General features: G+C 35.4%; 1 protein-coding gene across 2 annotated transcripts in view; it reads left to right on the top strand.

The window, feature by feature from the left end:
* side-IV (sidestep IV transmembrane protein) overlaps window positions 1–24,337 on the top strand; it is a 141,657-nt gene that overhangs the window by 10,144 nt on the left and 107,176 nt on the right. For both annotated transcript variants that reach the window (XM_074138817.1, XM_074138818.1), the window contains exons 2-3: window positions 611–819; window positions 13,502–13,612. In XM_074138817.1, coding sequence (XP_073994918.1) covers window positions 611–819; window positions 13,502–13,612 — 320 coding nt within the window. The remainder of the gene's footprint in view (window positions 1–610; window positions 820–13,501; window positions 13,613–24,337) is intronic.

Raw genomic sequence — 24,337 nt, 5'->3', positions numbered from 1 at the left:
TGACCCTGTTCTGCCCCCGAAGTTACAGGGTTTTATTTATTTATTTTATTTTTATTTTTTGTTATCATTATTATAATTTCACTAACCAACTCAAAATCCAATCAATTTGCAATATTTCAACTAGTCCATTGATTGATATCATTTCAGCCAATCATTGATTAGCATAATTTTAACCAATCATTCATTTGCACCATTTCAATTATTTCAACCAATCAGGTGTTTATTACGGAGAAAATAAAGCTTTGTCCTGTATTTCCACTAATCAGCTGGTACTGTTATTGGGTTGTAGTACTTTCATATCAGTTGTGACTTATATATTATAATAAATGAAGTTTTAATTACTCAAAAACTGTCTGTTTGGAAGAGTATTGAATTTTTAAAAATTACCAATTTAAGTCAATCATTTAAGTGTTCTCGTTATTATTCAATTAAAAATCATTCTTGCATTTTTTGTTCAGTCAGTCTTGCAATTATATGGGGAAATATGGCAGGTTTTTAATTAACTCACAATTATCACCACTCTTTGAATTCGTAAAATATTTTATCAACTCACTTACCATAATTGTCATAAAATTGCGAATATTTTATATATTTATTTATTTTTTTTCAGTTTTGATGTACGTGGACGCCAGTATGGTCAGGCAAAACTATGGTCCTCACCAACAGCGTTCGGCGAACGAGCTTTCTTTAGAACTGCTACAGAAACTGCTCAACTTAGAGTGGACGATCTTCGTCTGTCTGACGAGGGCATATACCGATGTAGAGTAGATTTTAGGAATTCCCCAACGCGAAATTCTAAAATCAACTTAACAGTTATAGGTAAGTTTTTTGGAGAATTAATTTGTATAGTGAGTACCTCTTCCCTTCCAAAAAAAAAATGTTATTTTCTACAACCTACCTCAACCCTTCTCAAAAAAAAAGACCAAAAAACAAAATCAGACTTCCTCCAGAAGTATGTACCGTTTTGAAATACTGCCGCTGCAGTACTGCGGTCTACATTTGGTGTATGTGCGCTGTGTACCTATACATCTGTCTGGAAGAAACTGGACGCTATTATGGAAACATTCTACCATATTTACGTTTGGTTTGTGAGTAATTAAAATGCCTGCGCCGATTTAGAAGCCCGCCGACAGTTGAAATAACGCGTTGTTATTTGTTTACTCAGTGTGCTAAAGGTGTGACAAAAAAGGGGCTGAAATTCATCATGAGATCAATGAAGTTTTTTTGGAGAAGACGTTATGAAGACATCTTTTTAAAAATGACCACACGAATGTTCATGATATGAAGCAAAATTTTGGCGGACCTTCAGGTCATTACTGAAGATTTGGTGCTAGAAAGATGACAGAAAAACGTGAAAGAGAACAGACGCTACCCAAGTGTACTATACCACACGGTTTCTGCATTTGAAGATGACCACGACCACGTTGATTAGCTCAAAACGACCATGTTACAGTGTTTGTCGAATCAGGCAACAGACTTCTATTGGGTTTTTGTACGATACGATAAGTGCCTTAATAAAGTAAAGTAAATAATTCGCCTATTTTTTTTTAAGGCGGGGCTTAACGTCCAACTACCAATTAGGTGTTGAGTGGACGAAGGCGGAAGCTCATACATTACTATAAACAATATTTTCTAACAAATAAAAAGTAGTCCTACGCTGGATTCGAACTGGCGATCTCCTACACACGAGGCCAAGCTCTTGACCACTAGACCAACATCTGCCCCTTTATATGTGCCTTAATATTAGTGGCAATTATGTAGAAAAGTAGGAAAACGGTTACTACTACTATAAGGCGCTGTTAAAGCCATGGCCTCCTTCAACACCGCATTCCACTCGTCCCTGTCCAAAGCAAGGAGACGCCATCTTCTGACTCCCAGTCTTCTAATATCTGTTTCTACATCATCCAGCCATCACAAGCGAGGACCTGCTCTTTTACTTCTTCCACCTGAAATTCCATAGAACCATTTTTTGGGGGGATTCTTGTTTCGGGCATTCCTTTCTACGTGTCCTAATCTGGCGGCTTTAATGATACAGACCCAGATCTGGTTCGCCATATAAGTCTCGAAGCTCATTGTTAGTTCTGATGTTCCAAATATTATTTACCTTTACAGGACCAACTATCCTTCTTAAAATATTTCTTTCCCAAATATTTATTTAGAAGGCGCTCATTATTCTTGGTCAATACCCACGCTTCACAGCCATAGGCAACTACCGGTCGGATAATGGTTTTGTAAACTAGCAATTTAGCTCTTCGCGACATCATTTTGGACAGGATGCAGCAATCCTAGCCTTTATGTCTTCTTCAAGTTCATTTTTTTTCAGTCAAAATGGTCCCTAAATATTTGAACTAAGTTGCTGCACTAAAAGAATAATGTCCCTCTCTTCATACCCCTATCCAATCGCAGCAGGCGTTCCCCAAGGTTCCATCCTAGGTCCTATACTGTTTATCACCTCCATAAAACTTCTACCCAAACCTCCTCAAGTCAACCTTGCCTTGTAAGTGTTGACGTGGCCTTTTACACGTCATCTTGCAGAATGGACACCATCACCAACAGACTTACTCTTGCAATAGACAGGCTAACAATATTCTGCAGCCAAAATTGAAAATTAAAATTAACCACGACAAGACTAACGCCATACTCTTTACCAAACGCAGACCCTCTTTTAACCGACAAATCAGACATAATAACACTCTCATTCCGTGGTACTACCCACGTTAAGTACCTAGGCCTAACTTTGGACTAACAAACTGACTTTCACTACACACGTTCAGGTCAAAGTAAACTCAGGCAAACTGGACTACACGACTATTATTTCCTCTACACTTACGTGACTCCAAAATGACTGTAGACCAACAAACTACTCCTTTACAAAGTGGGTCATTAGGCCGATGTTGCTCTACGCCAGCTCCGCCTGGAGCCTGGACTTGTAGTAGCAACATCAAGAAACTCCAGGGCAACGCAAGAACAAATTTCTGAGACTCGCAACAGACTCTCCACGACGCACTAGAATTGACTCACTCCACGGAGACTGCATCCATTATTCCCTGGTACACTCCTATATCCAAAATCGTCTGCTAAAACTCCTTTCCATCCTAGACTGCCATCCCAATCCACTATGCCGCGACATAGCCTCCTACAGATCCTTCTACAACATAAAGGACACAGAAGACTAAAACATATCCTACTCTAGCTCTCTACACTAGCTGCAGGTTTTTCCTCTCCTTTTTTCCCTGCATTCCAATCCTCCTCACCTAACTTTTCTCTTTCTTCACTTAGTTAAGAAGGTTGAAATGTTTTATACATTTACACTTCTATATTTATTTTATGTATATACTTATTGTAATAAATATTTATTCAATTCATTTCGAATAATCTCCCCATTTGGATATTCTCCATATTTAAATTATAAAAACGGTACTTACTTAAAAAACACGCCTCGTATTAATAGATAAGTTTGCTGTACAAAGATGTAAGATATTCCTATTAATTTAACAACATGTATGCATGAATGCTTTGTGGTAATACCTAAAGTTACAAACAAGTTGTATGCATTATCTCTTATAGATACTTTGCTTAAAGCTTTCAAGTTTGTACATCGCCAAAGAAATGTAAGAGATTAAATGGTTAATTTATATATAAATAAAACTTAAGTTTAATTTCGCAAAATACAATTTCAACGCAAATCGTTTTAATGGAGTCTTGGGCGGAAATCGTTATTTTGTAAAAGTTAGTTTGTAAGAAGTTAGAACAATGCCGATATCTCGTAGGCAGGCGCTCTACGCCGCTGCTGTTAGCATCATTCTAAACTTCTTACTAACATTAATCTACTTCTTCGTTTTTTATTATTCTGTTTTTTACTGCATTATATTGTAAGCTTATCACTTTTATTTTAAACTTTATTCCTGGTTAAATTGATTTTTTTTTTTGTAGGCATTTTTAGAACTTACCAAAACTCTTTATAATCTATAGAACCTTTTAAATGTGCGATGGAAAATCGAAATGCAAATTTATTCGTGGAAATATTGATTCCTTTAATTGAATCCTTGGGACTTTTAATCAAAGAGTCCCAAATAAAAATTACAATTAATTGTTCTCTAATTGGTTAACAGAAAACAAAATTTTAAAGATGAAGTTTTGAAGGTAGGGATTAATTCACTGGTTAGCATTTTCCAGGTTCGAATCCAGCTGCTGGCCCTTAGATTTTTCTCTCTTCCTAGGAGTTTCTTACAGTGAGCTGTCACAGAACTGGTGATGGACCAGTGTTGTCTGTAAAGAGAGAAAACCGTTCAGAGGCCGGCAGTGCGTTGAAAAAAAAGCTTCGAACACCAATAACCATAGATGTTGAAGCGCCTTAAATTAGAAAATAAAAATACCTACCCAACTCTTTTTTTATACGGTAGATACGTTCCTTAGAAAACCGAGACGAAAACGAAAAAATCGTGTAAAATGAAAAAAAAAAAACTCTGTTTTCCCAAAAAACCGGGCGAAAAAAGTAATAATGAAATCCATATTACATATTATTTATAAAACAAAAACAATCCATTTTTATTACAAAAAATTCAAATTAGTTTACAGTGAACATTCAGTCCATAAGTACACATAAAAATTTAAATTTAAATTAGGAATAGAAAAATATTTTTATATTCAATTTTGTCATTCATATTCGTAATCGGTTTTCACTATTAATTTTCCACCAGAAATACACGTTTTGGGAGGTCCTCTGACTGCAAAAAATGTTATTGGTGACGCCAAGAACAAAAATAATAATAATTGAAGATTTAAAAAAATTTAGTGTAATGTGATGGTTGTGGGTGAATCAGGATAAATTTGTTTTATCATCAAATAAAAGCAATCATCACATCATTTTAATGTACCCCTGTATGCAAGACTTCTTGACCTAAGAATATCTTTCCAAGGTGTTAGTCTAGTGGTCAAGAGCGTGGCTTTGTAAGTGGAAATCCTCAGTTCGAATCCCGCTCTATGACTACATTTTATTTAAAAAAGTATTATGATTTATTTATGTGTACCAGATAGAAGAGTACGAGAAGTGGGGACTCAAGGTAAATTTCCGAAAAAGTGAATATATGACCACGGATGGAGGATGCCTGATAATTGGAAATAAAAATGTAACAAATGTGAATCATTTTAAGTACCTTGGGTCGGTTCTAGAATTGAATGGATCCTCCAAAAAAGATGTATTAAGAAGGGTTGCTGAGGGTCGGAAGGCTATTGCTATTCTAAATCCGGTATTATGGAGCAGAAATATTCTTGACAGCACCAAAACAATGATTTATAATGCCCTAGTACAAAGTGTATTGTTGTATGGTTGCGAGACATGGTCAATTGGGTCGCAAGAACAGAAAAAACTGGTAGCTACCAAAATGGACTTCTGGCGCAGATCTGCGAGAAAATCCCGAAGAGAAAAAGTAACGAATAATAAGATCCGGGAGATTATGAATGTCCAGAAGTCGGTGCTAGAAGTTATCTGTGAGAGACGACTCCAGTGGTTTGGCCATGTTAAAAGGATGGCTCCAGAAAGGTTGCTCCAACAGGTTTTGGAATGGGAACCGGATGGTAGAAGGAGGAGAGGACGCCCGAGACTTACTTGGAGGTCTATAGTCGATATAGACATGACTGGCCATGGTTTGACGGAAAGTGATGCCGAGGACAGAGTTTATTGGAGAAAAAACATATTTGGCGAGAAAAACCTCAATTTTGGGGAATCTCCTTAAAAAAAAAAAATTATGATTTATCAAGTAATTAAAATGACTGCAAACGAGGAAGTTTGCTGACGCCTTAGCAAAGCAAGGCGATAAAAACCTCTTTCATTAACCTTTCTTCAGGAGTCATGTACAGGGGACATTGGCAACTTAGAACGCACTTGAAGAAGATGAGGGTCCTAGTATTTTTTTTCGATGGTGACCAGCAGTTTCTGTAAAAGATGGTGGAAACTTAAATAAACCTTCTGAATTGACTGCAAGGCTATTATCCATGGAAGATTCAGATTCTGATATCTATGATTGGAGGAATGCCTGAAGAGAGACATAGCTTGCACCAGTAAAGAGGTCGCTGTGCACATACAATTTACCTTCACAAGAACAAAAAGATTATTTTTGTGCTATTGTGTCCTTTCAGAATTCAAACCTGGTATGATGTGCATTATGTATTTTAGAACAACCACTTACTGTCGTGCGAGTGTTCTTCTACTTTGTTTTCTTATTTCCAAAACAAATCCTTGAGGAATAACTTGACCCAATATAGAAAATTGCTAAGTATGTTCACTTAGTATAACAGAACCTTCTTACTTAACGTTACACTCGTTTTAACGCTACGTAGTTCCCTTTTTTCGTGCAATGTCACCCGTGGGAGCGAACCAATCAACTTTAGCCTTATGCAATTTAATGTAAACTATAGCCTTTGCCTTCTACAGTATGTGTCTATTCTGAAGACGTGGCAAAGACAAGATGAAATTTACTAAACTAAAGAAATGGAATTGGTTCTTGCATTTTCTATCAATATTTATTTAACATATGTACAAGATAGCTTCCTGCTTCCATGGTGTTGTTGTCATCATGGACCAGAAACCCAATTGCACTCACAATGATTACTTTTTTGCATAAAATGCATTATACTCTGTTTTGAGGCCGAGCTTAAAGTGTTCATACTTACGCTGAGAATGAAATCGTTTGGAATAATATGAATGTCAAACTCCTGAATACACAAGAAGTACGAGGTGTGGAAGTTAATGCAATGAATGTTGCAGTTGCAAGGAACTGCATTATACGAGGGTAGTTTGAAAAGTTCTCGGAATGTACTAGAAAGAAGTGTCATACCTCGGTGGAACTGCTTTTATTTTTCAACATAGTCTCCCTGTAGACTAATGCATTTGGTCCAGCGATGATGTTCCAATGCCTTGGATCCCATCTCGAAAATGAGATTCCTCCAGGCCTGCAAAATACCTCTCCAATTCGGCTGTCAGTTCTTCCGTTGTAGGAAATCTCCGTCCACCGAGGAAAATTTTCAGCTTGGGGAAGAGATGAAAGTCTGATGGTGCCAAATAAGGTGAATAAGGTGGATGTGGCAACAATTCGCACCTCAGTTCATGAAGTTTTGCCATGGCAATAACACTTGTGTGCGGGCAGTTTACTCTAGCTTATTCAAAACCTGAAGTTTTTTTTTTCTGAATTTAGGTGGTTGGCTCTTACGCCTAATCCCCAATCTGGAGGAAGAGGGGGCACTTATTTCAGAATATCCCTCTCCTTGGAGCGTTGTCTGATAAGCAGTTAAACTTATTTGGAGCACCAGTTCTTCTGATAATCATAATGTTGGAATGATTACGCTGCTGGGCTAGTACTTAACATGAAATTGAACAACCGAAGGACCTAGAAAAGTCTATGACAGTTATCTGGGTGGTAGACAGACAAGAGAAATATCTGGGGAAGATAACTTGCAACAGATTGGGATTACGCAGAGGCGGAGAAAAGCAGGATTTGGGGAAAACCTAGTGGCTATAGCTGGAAAATATCAAAATCCATTTCTTCACCTTCGTCCATTTCACATGCCCCAGGTATATTCGAATTAGACAGTCTATGCAGCTGCATCCAAATTGGAGTCTATATCTCATCAGTTCTTGATTCCATGTTTTATCACTGATCTCAGACCTTTTTCCTGGTTTCACTTTTACTGGCCGACAATGCAATTGGTGCAATTCTGATCACGGTCATTCCATTAATGTGGCTGCACCGCCTCAGCAGGACAGTTCACTTTTCAGCTCGTTTTTTCTTTTAGAATTATCGTGTTTCAGACGCAGCTTCTTTTGAGTTTTATCTTACTACTGCTTTAGAAAAAGCATTTTGTTGGTCATATATGTGTATTTTATACATCAGTATAAAAGTATATTTTTAATTTGAATTATGACAACTCCTCGGACAGTCTAAGACAGGGGTCGGCAACCCGCGGCACGCGAGTCGCATGCGGCTCTTTTATGACTCTTCAGCCAGTCCAAAATATATTGTATATTTCAATTTTATTGAAACAAATGAAAATTTCATTTATTAAATTAAAGATATTTTTTCAAAAAGAATTTTAAATGAGATTTGGTTAGAAATTGAATAGAATTATATTAAAATACAGTACGTAATATATAGGACTGCCGCCATTTTCATTCAAACACAGGTTTAGTTATCATTTATTTGTCTATTTACTTTGCAATATGTGAAAATAAATATATAAAACATTTAAATGTTATTGAATATCATAAAATAATAATCTGTGAATACAAATGATCTACAGAGTTGTTTACACTATCATCCTTGCGGCTCTGGGTAAGATTTATTAAAATTATTTAAGGAGAAATGGCTCTCTACTTAAAATAGATTGCCAACCCCTGGTCTAAGACGGTTTATTATTATTATTTTTTTTTTTTTTTGCATCAACAGCTGAGGTTATTAGCGCCCGGAGCTTTTTCCAGTGCACTGCCGGCCTCCGGACAGTGTTCTCTCGTTACAGACAACACTGTCCATCACCGGACAATGAGCTGTAAGAAGCTCCTAGGAAGAGAAAATCTAAAGGCTAGCTGCTGGATTCGAACCCGGGACCTCCGCGTGGGAGTCCAGTATGCTAACCATATAGCTAATCCCTTCCCTTATTATTATTATTATTGCTTCTTGGCCTTTTGGCTAAGATCAAAGTGAAGTATTATTGCTATTTTTTTTTCCGGCGCATCGACAGCTTTGCCATTAGCGCCGTATTACTTTTTTTTTCTTTTTTTTTTAAGGCGCGTCAACATCTAAGGTTATTGCGCCCGGAGCTTTTTCCAGTGCACTGCTAGCCTCCGAACAGTGTTCTCTCGTTATAGACAACACTGTCCATTATCGGACAGTGAGCTGTAAGAAGCTCCTAGGAAGAGAAAATCTAAGGGGCCAGCAGCTGGATTCGAACCCGGGACCTCCACGTGGGAATCCAATACGGTAAACGCATAACTAATCCCTTCCCTATTATTATTATACTTGGGTAAGGTAGCCAGACAAGATTTTATTTTCAGGGATTCATTTTACGATGATTCGAATCATACGTTCTTCGAATGTGAAAGATGGGCGAAGGAAAGAGCGAGACTGCAGAAAAGAAATGGTCCGCTTTAGACATAGGAACATAATGGATACTATGCTGGTTAGCCTTGAGACCTATGAGAGGAACTTTCCTATTTTGTTAGGTCTATGCTAAGAACTAAGAAGGAGGAGCTAGACCGTCGATAATATCTACGGCCCAGTCAATTTGCAAATTCACAGATAGTTGCATTCAATGCGAGGCATCACCCTGAAGTAATGGTTATGGCGGTTACGGGGTAGACGTCATGCCTGAAGAGGAGGGGGTCTTTTAGTGGGTAGAACCCCACAAACCCAGTCTTAATCTGGAAGGTGCCTGTGGCATTTTTCCCCTCGGGGGGAAAAAAATATATTATACTATTACTATTATTACTATTATTATTATTATTATTATTATTATTATTATTATTATTATTATTATTATTACTATGGCTGATCAGTTGCCTAGACAACCATGGTTTAAGGGAACTGTCACTAATAAATGGGTTGTTACGACAATAAGCGGTGTGCGGATCGTATCTACACAGGATCAACAAAAGGTCCTCTCCTCTTTGCGTAGATTGCAATAAGGAGGAGGATTTCAAACATATAATAATGATATGTCCACGTTATGTGGTAGAAAGGAAACGAATGTTTGACGACTTATACAGGTATTTAGATGCACCATTTCGCTACGAAGACATAATATTCTCCACCAACATCTATGTGCTTAAATCTGTAGCAGAGCTAGCAATGAAATATGAATGTATTTAAAAGTTATAGAATGAATGGAAGAAAATGATTAGAGAAGGATTACGTGATTTTAATTTCGGTTAAGCTATAAGGATGGCAGGAATATAGAGTACTGATCCATCCATTAGTTGTAAGTTTGTATGTAAATAGTTGTATATAGTAGAGGGATGAATGTGTGAAGCGAATGTATTTATAAGTAAGAATGGAGAGTGAGTGATATTCTAGTGATAAGCACCTAGACGATGCTGGCTGAATGGCGAAAGCCAATGCCAGAAAAGAAAGAAAAAAAATATATATATTATTACTATTATTATTGTTGTTATTATTGTGAAAAGACAATAAAAATGCGCCACAATGATGAAGTAGATTGTTTCTCTTCAAGAATGCATTTGAAGGATAAAATTTGGGTTGGTTTGACGTGTTACTTAGTGTGGAGCAAGTTGCGAAGTGAAGATAGCGCCCTCTCGTGGGACATGTCATCAGTAACTTACGAGGACATTGACTTACGATATTGACACCAGCTTGATGGATGGGCTTTCAACGTCTGCAGTCTTAGTTCCAGATTAAGAGGCTACTACAAGTAACCCATCCCTACCCAGTTCAACATCTTCTGCTTCATTCCACTTCATCTCTCAACCAAATCATCCAATCTTCAACGTCTTACTGCACTGCGCAATTTATCTATTCATTCCAAGATTCTAATCAATTTACTGGCCAATTAATTGAAATAAAAACCTTTTTTAACAACTGCCTACATCTTTTTCTTTTACTATAGTTTGAGTAAAGTATTTTTTCCACTAATACTGGAATACACTGAATTTGGCTAGCTAAAAATTGATCCAAAATAATACTGCTCTGATTAAGCATTACCATAAAAATTACATAAATCAGTTATTATTATTATTTTTTCTTATGATTTAAGGCGCGTCAACATCTAAGGTTATTGGCGCCCGGAGCTTTTTTTTCAGAGCACGGCCGGCCTCCGTACAGTGTTCTCTCGTTACAGACAACACTGTCCCATCACCAGGGCAGTGAGCTGTAAGAAGTTCCTAAGAAGAGAAAAATCTAAGGGCCAGCAGCTGGATTCGAACCCGGGATCTCCGCGTGGGAATCCAATATGCTAACCGCCATAGCTAATCCCTTCCCTAATTCAGTTATAATGATACTGATTTCTCGTGGCGGATATTTGTCTTGCGGTTATGAGCGTGGCTTTGTGTGCAGGAGATCACCAGTTCGAATCCTGCGTATGGCTACTTTTTATTTGTTAGAAAAAATTGTTTATAGTAAAGTATGAGCTTCCGTCCACGACATCTAATCGATAGTTGGACTACCCTGCCTTAAAAAAATAGGCGATTACTTTACTTTTTAAAATACTGATTTCTCGATTTCTGTATTCGATACTGATTTTTATAAAGAAAGAGACTGATTTTGTTTTTGTTTTATGTAGATAAAATATGGGCTCTAGTTAACCAAAAACATTGCAATACTGAAAATTAAAATATAATTTTGAGATTGTTAAGCCTTATCTTTTTACTTGAACAATTATTATCCAGTCTTAACTTTTACCAACAACCTAATGGCATAATCTGATGTAAGAAAAAGCAGGAAATGTATTTTTGGGGTTGCCCAAATATCATCCTATATTTGATACTTCTTACACTGAAACATTAGTTGCCAGTAACTAATTCCTCAAATTCTTGCCAACACTTATATGTCTGTTTTATTTACGGATCTTTTCCGTTAATGGAGGATCTATGCGATTGTCAGATAATCCTTAATGGTAGAAAATGTAATACCTCCAGTATCAATTTGGTAGCCACTCTGTGCTAGTATTTGTTAATTGAATCTACTGTCAAGCTGTGTAACATTCCACCATAGTTAGTTATAGCAAAAATTGTGCATTCTAATATACGGTATTCTAGTTTAGTAATGAAATTTCCTTTGTAAGCCACTCTCAAGACCATTCTTTATACTCGAAAATCTTTAATTGATGCATTTTCTTTAAGCATTTAGTGCCTATTTAATAAATTTTTTTGGTTAAAAAAGTACAGTTGCTTCTTTTATAAAAACTGTTCTCCATAATACTTTTTTATTTACATCAACAAAAATGGTTGAAGCCATGCAAATGTTTTTTAGGTTTACAAATTATTAATTAAAATAAGGTTTAAAAGTATAAAGCAAAATTAAACCAAATCTATAAAAATTTGATTTTAACAGTTATGATGATATAGCTCAACATTAAACTACCCAAACTTTTTTACAATAACCTGAAAAGGGTAAATAAATAAAACTGATGTAAAAATTTGTTTTTGTATTTATGACCGCACCTCGGATATTCCCCAAAATCATCAATCAACAACTTTCAAAGGTGCCTCCTCAGATACAGAGAGCAGTTTGATAACATCCTGGCTAACCTGGCTTGCCAGCCAGTGGAGGCACCTTTGAAGGCACAGTACATGCTTCACAAGTAGAGTAAAGTGTATTATTTGATAAATTAAGGAATAAGTTTGATCCTTTACATGAAAGATATTGATCACCTAAATATGTGGCAGGAGGTTTCCAATTTTTTCGGTAATTAAACGCAACTCCAAAATTACCAAATAATTATTAAACCTTCTTGTTTGTAACAGATGTAAAATTAATTTTTAGCCATTTTGTGTATGCTTGAGAACATCTAAAGCTCTTAACATTTGATTTTTCTTAGAAAAATCACTCGGAAAAGCGACATATTTGCCGATATTAAGAAAAAAACTAGCTTTACTGCTTTGGCAATATTTTTAGTAGAAAGGGGATGAAAAAATACATAAAAATGACCTATCGCGTGCTCTTCTTTCTCTTTGATAACAAGTTAAAAAATTGAAATATGATTAATAATTACCAGATTTTGAAATGGACTAGCACATTTTAATTTTGAAGATATCGAATGGCGGTTTCCAGTTTCTTTCATAACTTTTTATACTCTTTAAAACTGTGCATATGAATATGGGAGTCAACTGCAAACCCCCAATTTTGGTCGCTCGTCAGCCGCGTATGCGGGCAAGAATCTAAAATCAAGTCACATATTCTGAAACTAGAGGTGACGGGCAACAAAATTTTTCCTATACCATTTTTTGCTCAGATCAACCGTTTAAGCATGAAATGCATTTGAGCCCCCTTAAAATGAACTCTTTGTATATGTATAAAATTATTATCTTAAGATTAACACGTGGGGTTCAACCAAACGCACAAATCTCCAAAAGATTCAGTCCCTTCAATCTAAAATACTTCGAACTATTGTAAACGCTCCAACCTGGACTATACACACTGACCTTAACATTCCTTTTTTGACACACAAGTCGCTGGTAACACGATACAGAAAACACCACTTCAACCTGCAATCTCATATAAATCCTCTAGCACAAAAATCTTTCTTCTAGAACTCTTCCTGATAATCCGTACAAGATGTCTTAAAAGACCGTGTGGCCTTGTGATCTCCTCTCAAGTGAAGAGACTGGGACTAACAGTCTGTTTTGGAGCGTTACCACTGCGGTAACTTCTCCAGTCTCCACTCGTTTGCTTCATTTGTTACTCTGTTATCATTGTTACTTATAGCACCAACGCACTGATTTTAGCAAAAATAAACGCCAAAAAAAAATAATAATTAAAAAATTTCTTGTTTCTAGTTCCTCCAGAAAAGCCAGTGATCTACGATGCAAAAAGACGAGATCGTACGAAACTTCTAGAACCATATAACGAAGGCACCGATGTGAATTTAGTTTGCGAAGTTTCTTCTGGTAAGTGGTAAAAATCCTATTAGATAATTATTTATTTGTTGAATGTGCTCCCAAAATCGAAACAATATTCTCTAACGCGCATGCGTACCGAAAGACAACAAAAAAAAATTCTAACCTCTTCTAAGAGTAGTGGGGAGGTTATAATTGGTTACCTTATTTGATTCTTTTTTTATGAGTGTATATGTGTATGGGTCTGTTTTCTGTTAAGTAATTTCTTTTATATTTGTAAAAAGTTATTACGTCAGCTTTGTTGGTGGACTAATGACTTTTTGTTAAGAGATTTAGGTATTTTTATTGAATGTGGACATTTGATTTTAACATTGCTTTTTGTTTTTGGAGATTACAATGGAAACACAGTTCACAGTAATTAAATGTATTACCATATATTTCCATTCCAACGATTTTAATTTTCACTTTTCTTTTTTAATACCTTTTCTCAAATAATTCATTTAGAGGGTGTAGTGGCCTACCTCCCCTTTAAGCTCCTAAGCTCTACCTACTGAATATATATATTTTATTTTTTTGAAATAAAAAACATTGCTTTAATCAAACAATACAAAAAAGCCATGAAGAAGGAGTTAACACGTACAAAAAAAGTAGCCAAACAGTCAAAAATTCTCTTTTAAATAAGAAAATAATAGAGACTAAAGAAGATTATCAAAAATAAATAATTGACGATTCATGAAGTTAAAATGTGGAAAGTTAAAAAAAAAAATCACTCACTTTCAAAAAAGGCTGGAAATATATACGAATAATTAAATACAAAATAGGTGCCACGGTAGCCGAGCGGTTAAAGACGATACCTGTAAAGCTAATACGAGGGTCGTTTGAAAAGTCCGTGCAAAGTCAGAGAGATAGCACCACTGGCGCGTATCGAGGTTATGTTTAGTTAGTAGCATCTCTTGGAAGAACACACACCAAGTTTCAGCCAGATCGGTCTATTTCTTTGTGTTTGGCATTCGTTTGAATCGAGGAAATCGAGTGATTTTCAAAAAATGGACGAAAAAGAATTTCGTGTGTTGATTAAACACTATTTTATAAAAGGCAAAACGCCTCAGGAGGCTAAAGAGAAGCTTGATAAACATTATGGTGACTCTGCACCTTCGATTAGAACAGTTTATAAGTGGTTTCAAAATTTTTGGAGTGGCCATATGGGCACAAGTGACGCTGAACCTTCTGGACGCCCTGTTGAGGTTACTACTCCAGAAATCATTGATAAAATCCATGATATGGTGATGGATGACAGAAGAGTGAAGGTGCGTGAGATTGCTAGTGCTGTGGGCATCTCGAATGAACGGGTACATAATATTTTGCATCAACATTTGGACATCCGCAAGATGGGTGCCGCGATTGCTCACGCTTGACCAAAAACGAAATCGTGTAAGGACGGTTTGCAGCTGTTCCAGAAGAATCCGCAGGACTTTAAGCGTCGTTTCGTCACTGTGGATGAAACATGGATACATCACTACACTCCTGAGACCAAAGAACAATCTAAACAATGGGTTACCAAGGGGGAATCTGCGCCATAAAAGGCGAAGACCGTTCCTTCGGCCGGAAAGATTATGGCGACTGTCTTTTGGGATTCGCAAGGAATAATCCTCATCGACTATCTGGAAAAGGGTAAAACTATTACAGGTGCATATTATTCATCGTTATTGGACCGTTTGAAAACCGAGCTGCAAGAAAAACGCCCACGATTGGCCCACAAAAAAGTCCTTTTCCATCACGACAACACACCAGCTCACACCTCAGCAGTTGTGGTCGTAAAATTAATGGAAATAGGGTTTCAACTCGTTTCACATCCCCCCTATTCACCAGACTTGGCTCCCTCGGACTACTATTTGTTCCCCAATATGAAGAAATGGCTGGCGGGAAAAAGATTTTATTCAAACGAGGAGGTGATTGCAGAAACGAATGGCTATTTTTCAGACTTGGACAAATCCTATTATTCGGAAGGGATCAACAAACTAGAGCAGCGTTGGACGAAGTGTATAAGCCTAAAAGGAGACTATGTTGAAAAATAAAAAAGGTTTACCCCAAAAAATTAAGTAGTTTTTATTTTTGCACGGACTTTTCAAACGACCCTCGTATGTATTGTGGTAGTGGGTTCGATTCTTGGACCAGAGGCCTTGGATTTTTATTTAATGGTTAAATGAAAGAAAAACGCGTGAACCGATTTTTCATGTATGTGAGGTTTCATTTGATTTGGAATTTTATGTAGATGTGCCTTTTTTGGGGGTTCACAAAGCAGTGTACATGCAATAGAAGAGGAGTTAGCCCCAATTGTGTAAGGCCCTCTCTTAAACATTCGTTACTAATAATTGTTTAAATCTTTTCCTGATTTTCATAAAATTTGGCAGGATGATAGGATTAGGATTCCGCTACGTAACATTTAAGTGCCGTTCTGTTCTTACACCTACTAGCAAAAGTTATTGCAATCGTTTCAAATTATCGACGCGTAAACCAGCTTACGTTCTCACAACTTCCATTTTATAATTCTAAAACATTATCTACGCACAAAACATGCTTATCCCTTAAATACCAGTTAGAATTCGTTAATTTTATTTCAGCATTCGTGCAAAGAAAAAGACGTTTACATAGAAGGATTTGTACCAACTACTGCCGTCGTGTTCAAGGACCTGAATTTATTCGTTTCCGACAAATCGAAAATCTGCACGATTGCAATACTTCCACATTGGAAGGGTGAGACAAAGTAAAGAACAAAAAAATGATAATGTTGCATAACAAAAACTAATTTAATGAACGTCTTAAAAGTATTTTAAAGAATATAAAAGTTCCTCAACATCTCAATAGATCACCAGCCCAATAGCACTTAACTTGTTACACTAATTCACTAAAATTTGCACTAAAACTCAATATTACGCACTAAGAATAACTTAAACACAATTTATAAAATAGAACTTCACTTTAACACTCACTAATATTCACTTAAAAAGTCATGCAAACAAAGAAACCCCAGTAACGAGTTAAAAATGCCGCCAGAGAGATCAGCTGGTAAGTGAAGGTTATCTAAACACAGTAAACAACTTTTTTTTCCATTTATTTCCATTCATAATCTAAAAAAGTAAAATGTAATTAGTGAATGTGTAATGAGCGAATTAGGGGTTTTATTTCATTCATAAATAAAAAAAAGGTTGGTCACACTGCTTAGATAACCTTCACTTACCAGCTGATCTGCCTGACCAGTTACCGGCGGCCATCTTTAGCTCGTTAGTCGTGTCTCTTTAGTAACATGATTTTTTAAGTGAATATTAGTGCGTGTTAAAGTGAAATTATATTTTTTAAATTGTGTTTAAGTTATACTTAGTGCGTGATATTGAGTTTTAGTGCGAATAGTGTTGTGAATTATTTTAAATAGTGTCAAGTGTCAAGTGCAAATTTTAGTGAATTAGTGTAACAAGTTAAGTGCTATTGGACTGGTGATCTACTGAGATGTTGATGGATATTCCTTAGACAGGTAAGACTACATTATCAATAATTTATTTTAAATTTCAATTATATTTTTATTATTTTTGCATGAAACTAGCATTTTATCATTTATTACTGACAAATTAATCGAATTTAATCGACTATAAGTTCTAAAATATCGTTTCTGTTGCCCCAAAGTTTTGTTTTTTTTAACCTTTTTTACGTAGTCATTAATGTACTCATTGTAATGGACTCCAATTTGAAATTACCCATCTTTGTATCTGCAAATTGTTTTCTGGAATTGATATCTAAACCTTAATAATGCATTCTTCAATTTTTTCTTTTTATTCGACTTAAGTTCTACATTTTTGTTTCTCAGATTAAATTTTGGAATTAATTTCTAAACTCTTTTGATGTATTCTTTAGTCGATTCTTTGTAATCGACTATAAGTTCTAAATTAGGGTTACTGTTTTCAAAAATAGATATCAAAGCCGTTTTAATGTATCCTTAATCTTTTATTTTTATTCAACTTTAATTTCAAAATTAGTCTTCATTGTTTCCCCTAATTGTTATTTAGAATTAATTTCTAAACCATTTTGATGTATTCTTTAATCTTATCTCTTCAATCGACTATATGCTATGTTTAAAAATAGAATTTATAGTTTCCCACAAATTGTCTCTCTGAAATTATGTCTAATTTTTTTGTTTTAAGTATTCTTTGATAGCTATAGTTTCTTTGAGTATAGATCCGTAAGTAGTGAAGATATTAAGAGTTTAAGTTTTTTTGGGCTATAGCCTGCCCTATAATTTCACCTCTATATCTATCTCCATTTGTAAAGAAGATATAAGTATGCAATTTTGTTCTCTTATACACTACACTTTTGTGAGTTATAAGATATGGTTTCTTTGAGTTCAGATCCGTAAGTAGTGAAGATATTGAGTGTTGAAATTTTTTTGGGCCATGGCTTGCCCTATAATTTCACCTCTATATCTATCTCCCTTTGTAAAGAAGATATAAGTATGCAATTTTGTTCTCTTATACACTACACTTTTGTGAGTTATAAGATATGGTTTCTTTGAGTTCAGATCCGTAAGTAGTGAAGATATTGAGTGTTGAAATTTTTTTGGGCCATGGCTTGCCCTATAATTTCACCTCTATATCTATCTCCCTTTGTAAAGAAGATATAAGTATGCAATTTTGTTCTCTTATACACTACACTTTTGTGAGTTATAAGATATGGTTTCTTTGAGTTCAGATCCGTAAGTAGTGAAGATATTGAGTGTTGAAATTTTTTTGGGCCATGGCTTGCCCTATAATTTCACCTCTATATCTGTCTCCATTTGTAAAGAAGATATAAGTATGCAATTTTGTTCTCTTATACACTACACTTTTGTGAGTTATAAGATATGGTTTCTTTGAGTTCAGATCCGTAAGTAGTGAAGATATTGAGTGTTGAAATTTTTTTGGGCCATGGCTTGCCCTATAATTTCACCTCTATATCTGTCTTCATTTGTAAAGAAGATATAAGTATGCAATTTTGTTCTCTTATACACTACACTTTTGTGAGTTATAAGATATGGTTTCTTTGAGTTCAGATCCGTAAGTAGTGAAGATATTGAGTGTTGAAATTTTTTTGGGCCATGGCTTGCCCTATAATTTCACCTCTATATCTGTCTCCATTTGTAAAGAAGATATAAGTATGCAATTTTGTTCTCTTATACACTACACTTTTGTGAGTTATAAGATATGGTTTCTTTGAGTACAGATCCGTAAGTAGTGAAGATATTGAGTGCTGAAATTTTTTTGGGCCATGGTTTGCCCTATAATTTCTCTTTGTCTCATTTGAATTTTTTAGTGCTTTGAACATTGTTAAAAGCGACCTTGAAAATTTGTTTGTTATTTTTTGCTTTTTTTTAATGTTTAACATCTCATCACTCAAAGGCTGTATGAAAAAAAGGTGGTCATAACACCAAACAAACAGTCGACCAATTTAATCAAAATATTTATTTTGTCAAAAAAAAGGGAAATTATGATAATGGGGTGTGAATTCTTTGATCGGAAGTCACATCCATTCTGCCTGGCGCGAGATCAAACATAAACTCCCGCCAGCTTTCTAAAGGAAGAAAACAATCTGCTATTGTACACTATGTCATTTAAAAATAAAGAAATATTTGAGAGGCAGTGGGTTGGTAGATAAAGAAGGCATTTTTATGAGCTAATAAAAAATATAAAAAAAAGTTATGAAACAATTACTGGATTTTATCTTGTTTGTGAGGACTCAGGCTATGGGGAAAGGAGCAACTCATTTAGCCAGCAGTTGGCTAATTATACGGCCTGGTGGAACAAGCCCACTTTTCTCGGCAACAATAACGAATTGGACTTTTTTTTTCTCAACAATATAGCCTCTTTGAAAATTACCTTTATCGTGTTCCAAGTTAAAATTAGCCTTCTGCCATGTAAAACGCTTCTGTAGTGACTTTATTAATTTCTCTCCATAGTAGGTATTCCCCTCTTCCCAACCTCATCCCAAAAAGGACCGTTTCTAAAATTTTACTCGTTCCACAATATTTCCGCTTAAGTGAAAGTAGCAGTAACAATATCCGGTGAATTGTTTAGGGCACATATTTTTTGGGACAGAAATGGCCAAATCTCTTCTCTCTCATTGACAATTGATAGAGGTGTCTAATTTCTTCTATGCCTAAATGTGCGTTTACACCAAGCGAACTAATAACAAATTTGCCACTTCTCCCATAATCTGACAAAGAAAGTGTCATAACACTCTCCAACTTGTATTCAAGACATCTCTAATTTTTTTTTTTTTTTGGCGCATCAACAGTTGAGGTTATTAGCGCCCGGAGCTTTTTCCAGTGCACTGCCGGCCTCCGGACAGTGTTCTTTCGTTACAGACAACACTGTCCATCACCGGACAGTGAGCTGTAAGAAGCTCCTAGGAAGAGAAAATCTAAGGGTCAGCTGCTGGATTCGAACCCGGGATCTCCGCGTGGGAGTCTAGTATGCTAACCTCATAGCTAATCCCTTCCCTCTAAATTATTATGTTGCAATATCATATATAAAATTAAAATGTAAATGTTCCTTGTTCAAAATCTTAAATCTTCGAAAGTTTTTTCTCCGATTGCTTTTAAATTTTGACGCAACGTTGCATTCGAATACAAGCGTGTTTTTATATACCTATTATACAAATGTCACACCTGTGACAGGTAAAAACAGCGCCATCTATTGGGCTTAAAAGCCACACACACTAATAATAATAATAATAATAATTGTCTTTATTTAGCACAGTGTATACATAGGATGATTACATTATTAATACATTTAAAGACGTACTCATGGCCATAGGCCGTCTGAGGGGGTCGTCTTTTGAATAAGCACAAAACCATTGACAGGGCGTACAATATAATATAAATATACTACAATATAAATACAGATAATATAAATACAATACAATACAAATTGCAGACCATAACACGATAAACAAACAAAATATCGAGGCATCTGAGAAACAGAAAATGTACATTAAACAAAACCAAAAATAAGGAAACCATAGAATTAAGGATCATTAAAAATTGAATTGCTGGACTAATTCATATCTGTACTTCCAGGCCATTTTAACATACTTGACTAAATTGGGCCAATCATTCCCATTTAGATAATATAGGAGATCCTCAAAGTTAAGTACAGTATTCCGAAAACATAAGATGCGAAATTCTTTCAGTATGGGGCATATGCAGATAAAATGATAGATATCCTCATCCTCCCGTCTATTGCCCAGCGAACATAATTTTATTTCTTTATTAAAATAATATTTATTTAAGCAGATCACTTCTGCCCTACACTTAAATATCCAACTAATTGTATTTGAGTCCATATGACTGAAAATATAATTCTTGTTCTGATCCAGCTGTTTATAGATAACATGATGAATACTATTCTGGGCTTTGACTTTATAATTATACATTAAATTTACTTTTATTTTATTCACAATATAGCCCATTTTGATCACTCCCGCTATCATTTCCTCCAATTTTATGTCATATAAATTACACATATTTTCCCAATCCTTTTACCAGAACAGTTTATTTTTTATAATAATCTTTGCTAGTACATGAGGATATCTAACAGGGGGGAGAAGCAAGCACTTGCGAATGTATTTATAGTGAAGTCTGAATGAGTATAGAAATGTGGGCATTAGTTGTGTCTCCAAATGCAATATGAAGTCGGGCGTGTTCCAGGGCAAATTAAAACACTTTTTAATGAAAAATTTAAACGGAAATTCTACGTGTTTGTGCATTTGCGACCCCCATATTTGCGACCCATAACAGATGATAGATCTTGCCACTGCATTAAAAATATTTAATTTGGATGAAAAAGGCACAGACTTATCCAAGAGTATTTTATTAAAAGCATTCAGAGCAAACTTAGCATTTTCACACTTTTCTTTAAAATGCCTTGCCAAAGATAAATTTGATGTCAGAACGATACCTAAATATTTATAAGAGTTGACCACCTCGACCGCCGTAAAACCAGCGCTATACGTACTAAATATTTTCATGTTTCCGATTGCATTGTTAAATTGAATCTTCATAGATTTCAACGTGCAACAAGTAGCCCTGTAGTTCTTCACGTTGCTTTAGTTATAAAACACTGCAGTATTCGGATGTGCCAACGTATTACAGATGGAATGCGAATAGAAAAATCATTTGAACGATGCAAACGAGGAGAGCAAGTCGACGGACAACCTGGCAAATATTTAAAGAAACTACGATAGGCAGACTGTTGCATCGTGCACATCACAATCAAGATGAATGCTTCTTTCATAAATAAGCACAACGTCTTCCAGCAACTGAGTATTTGGACAAGCGTGTATTATAATAAAATAATACAATGTTAGAAACAGACAATAGAACAAGGTGTGCAATGCATACACAATAGGCCGGCTGGTCTCGCAATTAGAGGTTTAGAAAACAGAGAAAAATACAAAATCTTCATTAGTTTTGCTGGAATTTCCATAATTTCTGTTTCTTACTTTGTACTTTAACGCCAACCGTGTATTATACACATTAGGTCGACTATTTTTGGATCCTGTAGTTCAGAAAACAGAGAAAAATACAAAATCTTCATTAGTTTTGCTGGATTTCCATAATTTCTGTTTGTAACATTGTACTTTAATGCCAACCGTGTATTATACACATTAGGTCGGCTGGTTTTGGATCCTGTAGTTCAGAAAACAGAGAAAAATACAAAATCTTCATTAGTTTTGCTGGAATTTTCATAATTTCTGTTTCTAACATTGTACTTTAATGCCAACCGTGTATTATACACATTAGGTCGGCTGGTTTTGGATCCTGTAGTTCAGAAAAGAGAGAAAAATACAAAATCTTCATTAGTTTTGCTGTAATTTCCATAATTTCTGTTTCTTACTTTGTACTTTAATACCAAGCGTGTATTATACACATTAGGTCGGCTGGTTTTGGATCCTGTAGTTCAGAAAACAGAGAAAAATACAAAATCTTCATTAGTTTTGCTGGAATTTCCATAATTTCTGTTTCTTACTTTGTACTTTAACGCCAACCGTGTATTATACACATTAGGTCGACTATTTTTGGATCCTGTAGTTCAGAAAACAGAGAAAAATACAAAATCTTCATTAGTTTTGCTGGATTTCCATAATTTCTGTTTGTAACATTGTACTTTAATGCCAACCGTGTATTATACACATTAGGTCGGCTGGTTTTGGATCCTGTAGTTCAGAAAACAGAGAAAAATACAAAATCTTCATTAGTTTTGCTGGAATTTTCATAATTTCTGTTTCTAACATTGTACTTTAATGCCAACCGTGTATTATACACATTAGGTCGGCTGGTTTTGGATCCTGTAGTTCAGAAAAGAGAGAAAAATACAAAATCTTCATTAGTTTTGCTGGAATTTCCATAATTTCTGTTTCTTACTTTGTACTTTAATACCAAGCGTGTATTATACACATTAGGTCGGCTGGTTTTGGATCCTGTAGTTCAGAAAAGAGAGAAAAATACAAAATCTTCATTAGTTTTGCTGGAATTTCCATAATTTCTGTTTCTAACATTGTACTTTAATGCCAACCGTGTATTATACACATTAGGTCGGCTGGTTTTGGATCCTGTAGTTCAGAAAACAGAGAAAATTACAAAATCTTCATTAGTTTTGCTGGAATTTCCATAATTTCTGTTTCTTACTTTGTACTATAATGCCAACCGTGTATTATACACATTAGGTCGGCTGGTTTTGGATCCTGTAGTTCAGAAAACAGAGAAAATTACAAAATCTTCATTAGTTTTGCTGGAATTTCCATAATTTCTGTTTCTAACATTGTACTTTAATGCCAACCGATCTGTCGCTGAAAGCGGTATATCTTTTGTTGTATGTGCTAACGCTTGAACAAAAAGGCATCAAATAAACTGTCAGGGGTTGGAGAAATCTTAGATGCACCAGAAGAAGTGGTAAAACGTTTCTAATTAGATAGATTCTGGTAACTATTCGATCCTAAAATGACATAGCCTTAGCTCTTGCATCGTCCGGAATAGTTCTATTTAACCAGACTGGGTCTCAGTAAAGCGTGGCCGGGGTACAGCTAGTCATAAATAAAATTACACATCATTTGCATTAAATGAGATAAATTTATAGACGATAAAGAATAGTTTAACACAGGAACAATGCCAATTTAGAATGCATTAGGGCAAAGAATGACAGGTGTATATCAATTAATGCCAGTGGATATGCGAATTGTATTGACAATAGGTGCCGTACAATCCGGTATTAATGTTGAGAAACAATGCAGCTTGAGTTTACTGCATTGAGTTATTGATTAAGGAGCCACACTTGATGTCTATATGCTCAGATGCTGTAACAGAGTAGCTCAATTTGGCCCCAAAGTGTTCTGTAAAATGGCCAATATATTTTTTGAAGCAACATATAAAAGCAGATAAAAGGCTGCCCTACTGTTACGTTACACTAATCAAACTTAATGTTTCAACTGTTTTCTTTCTTTCCATTTTATTTATATTTTTTGTTAATATAAAAAAATCTGAGGTTTGTCTCTTTCATTGCTATCCGCTAAATAACGGAGAGACTCACTTCACTCCAACGTGTTGTCTGAAAGAAACACAGATTTATTTATTTTACAAAAAAAAAAAAAAAAAAAAAAAAACTAACGACAAATTAGTTATACAGGGTGAACCAGTAAGTATTGTCCATAGGCCTACTGTGTGTAGTACATCTAAAGTGGAGTTCAATGACGTAT

The sequence above is a fragment of the Rhodnius prolixus genome, unplaced genomic scaffold (genome assembly GCF_049639745.1).
Source record: "Rhodnius prolixus isolate KJV_2025 unplaced genomic scaffold, Rpr scaffold_11, whole genome shotgun sequence".
Taxonomy (NCBI): domain Eukaryota; kingdom Metazoa; phylum Arthropoda; class Insecta; order Hemiptera; family Reduviidae; genus Rhodnius; species Rhodnius prolixus.
This window is presented reverse-complemented; position numbering and strand designations above follow the sequence as displayed.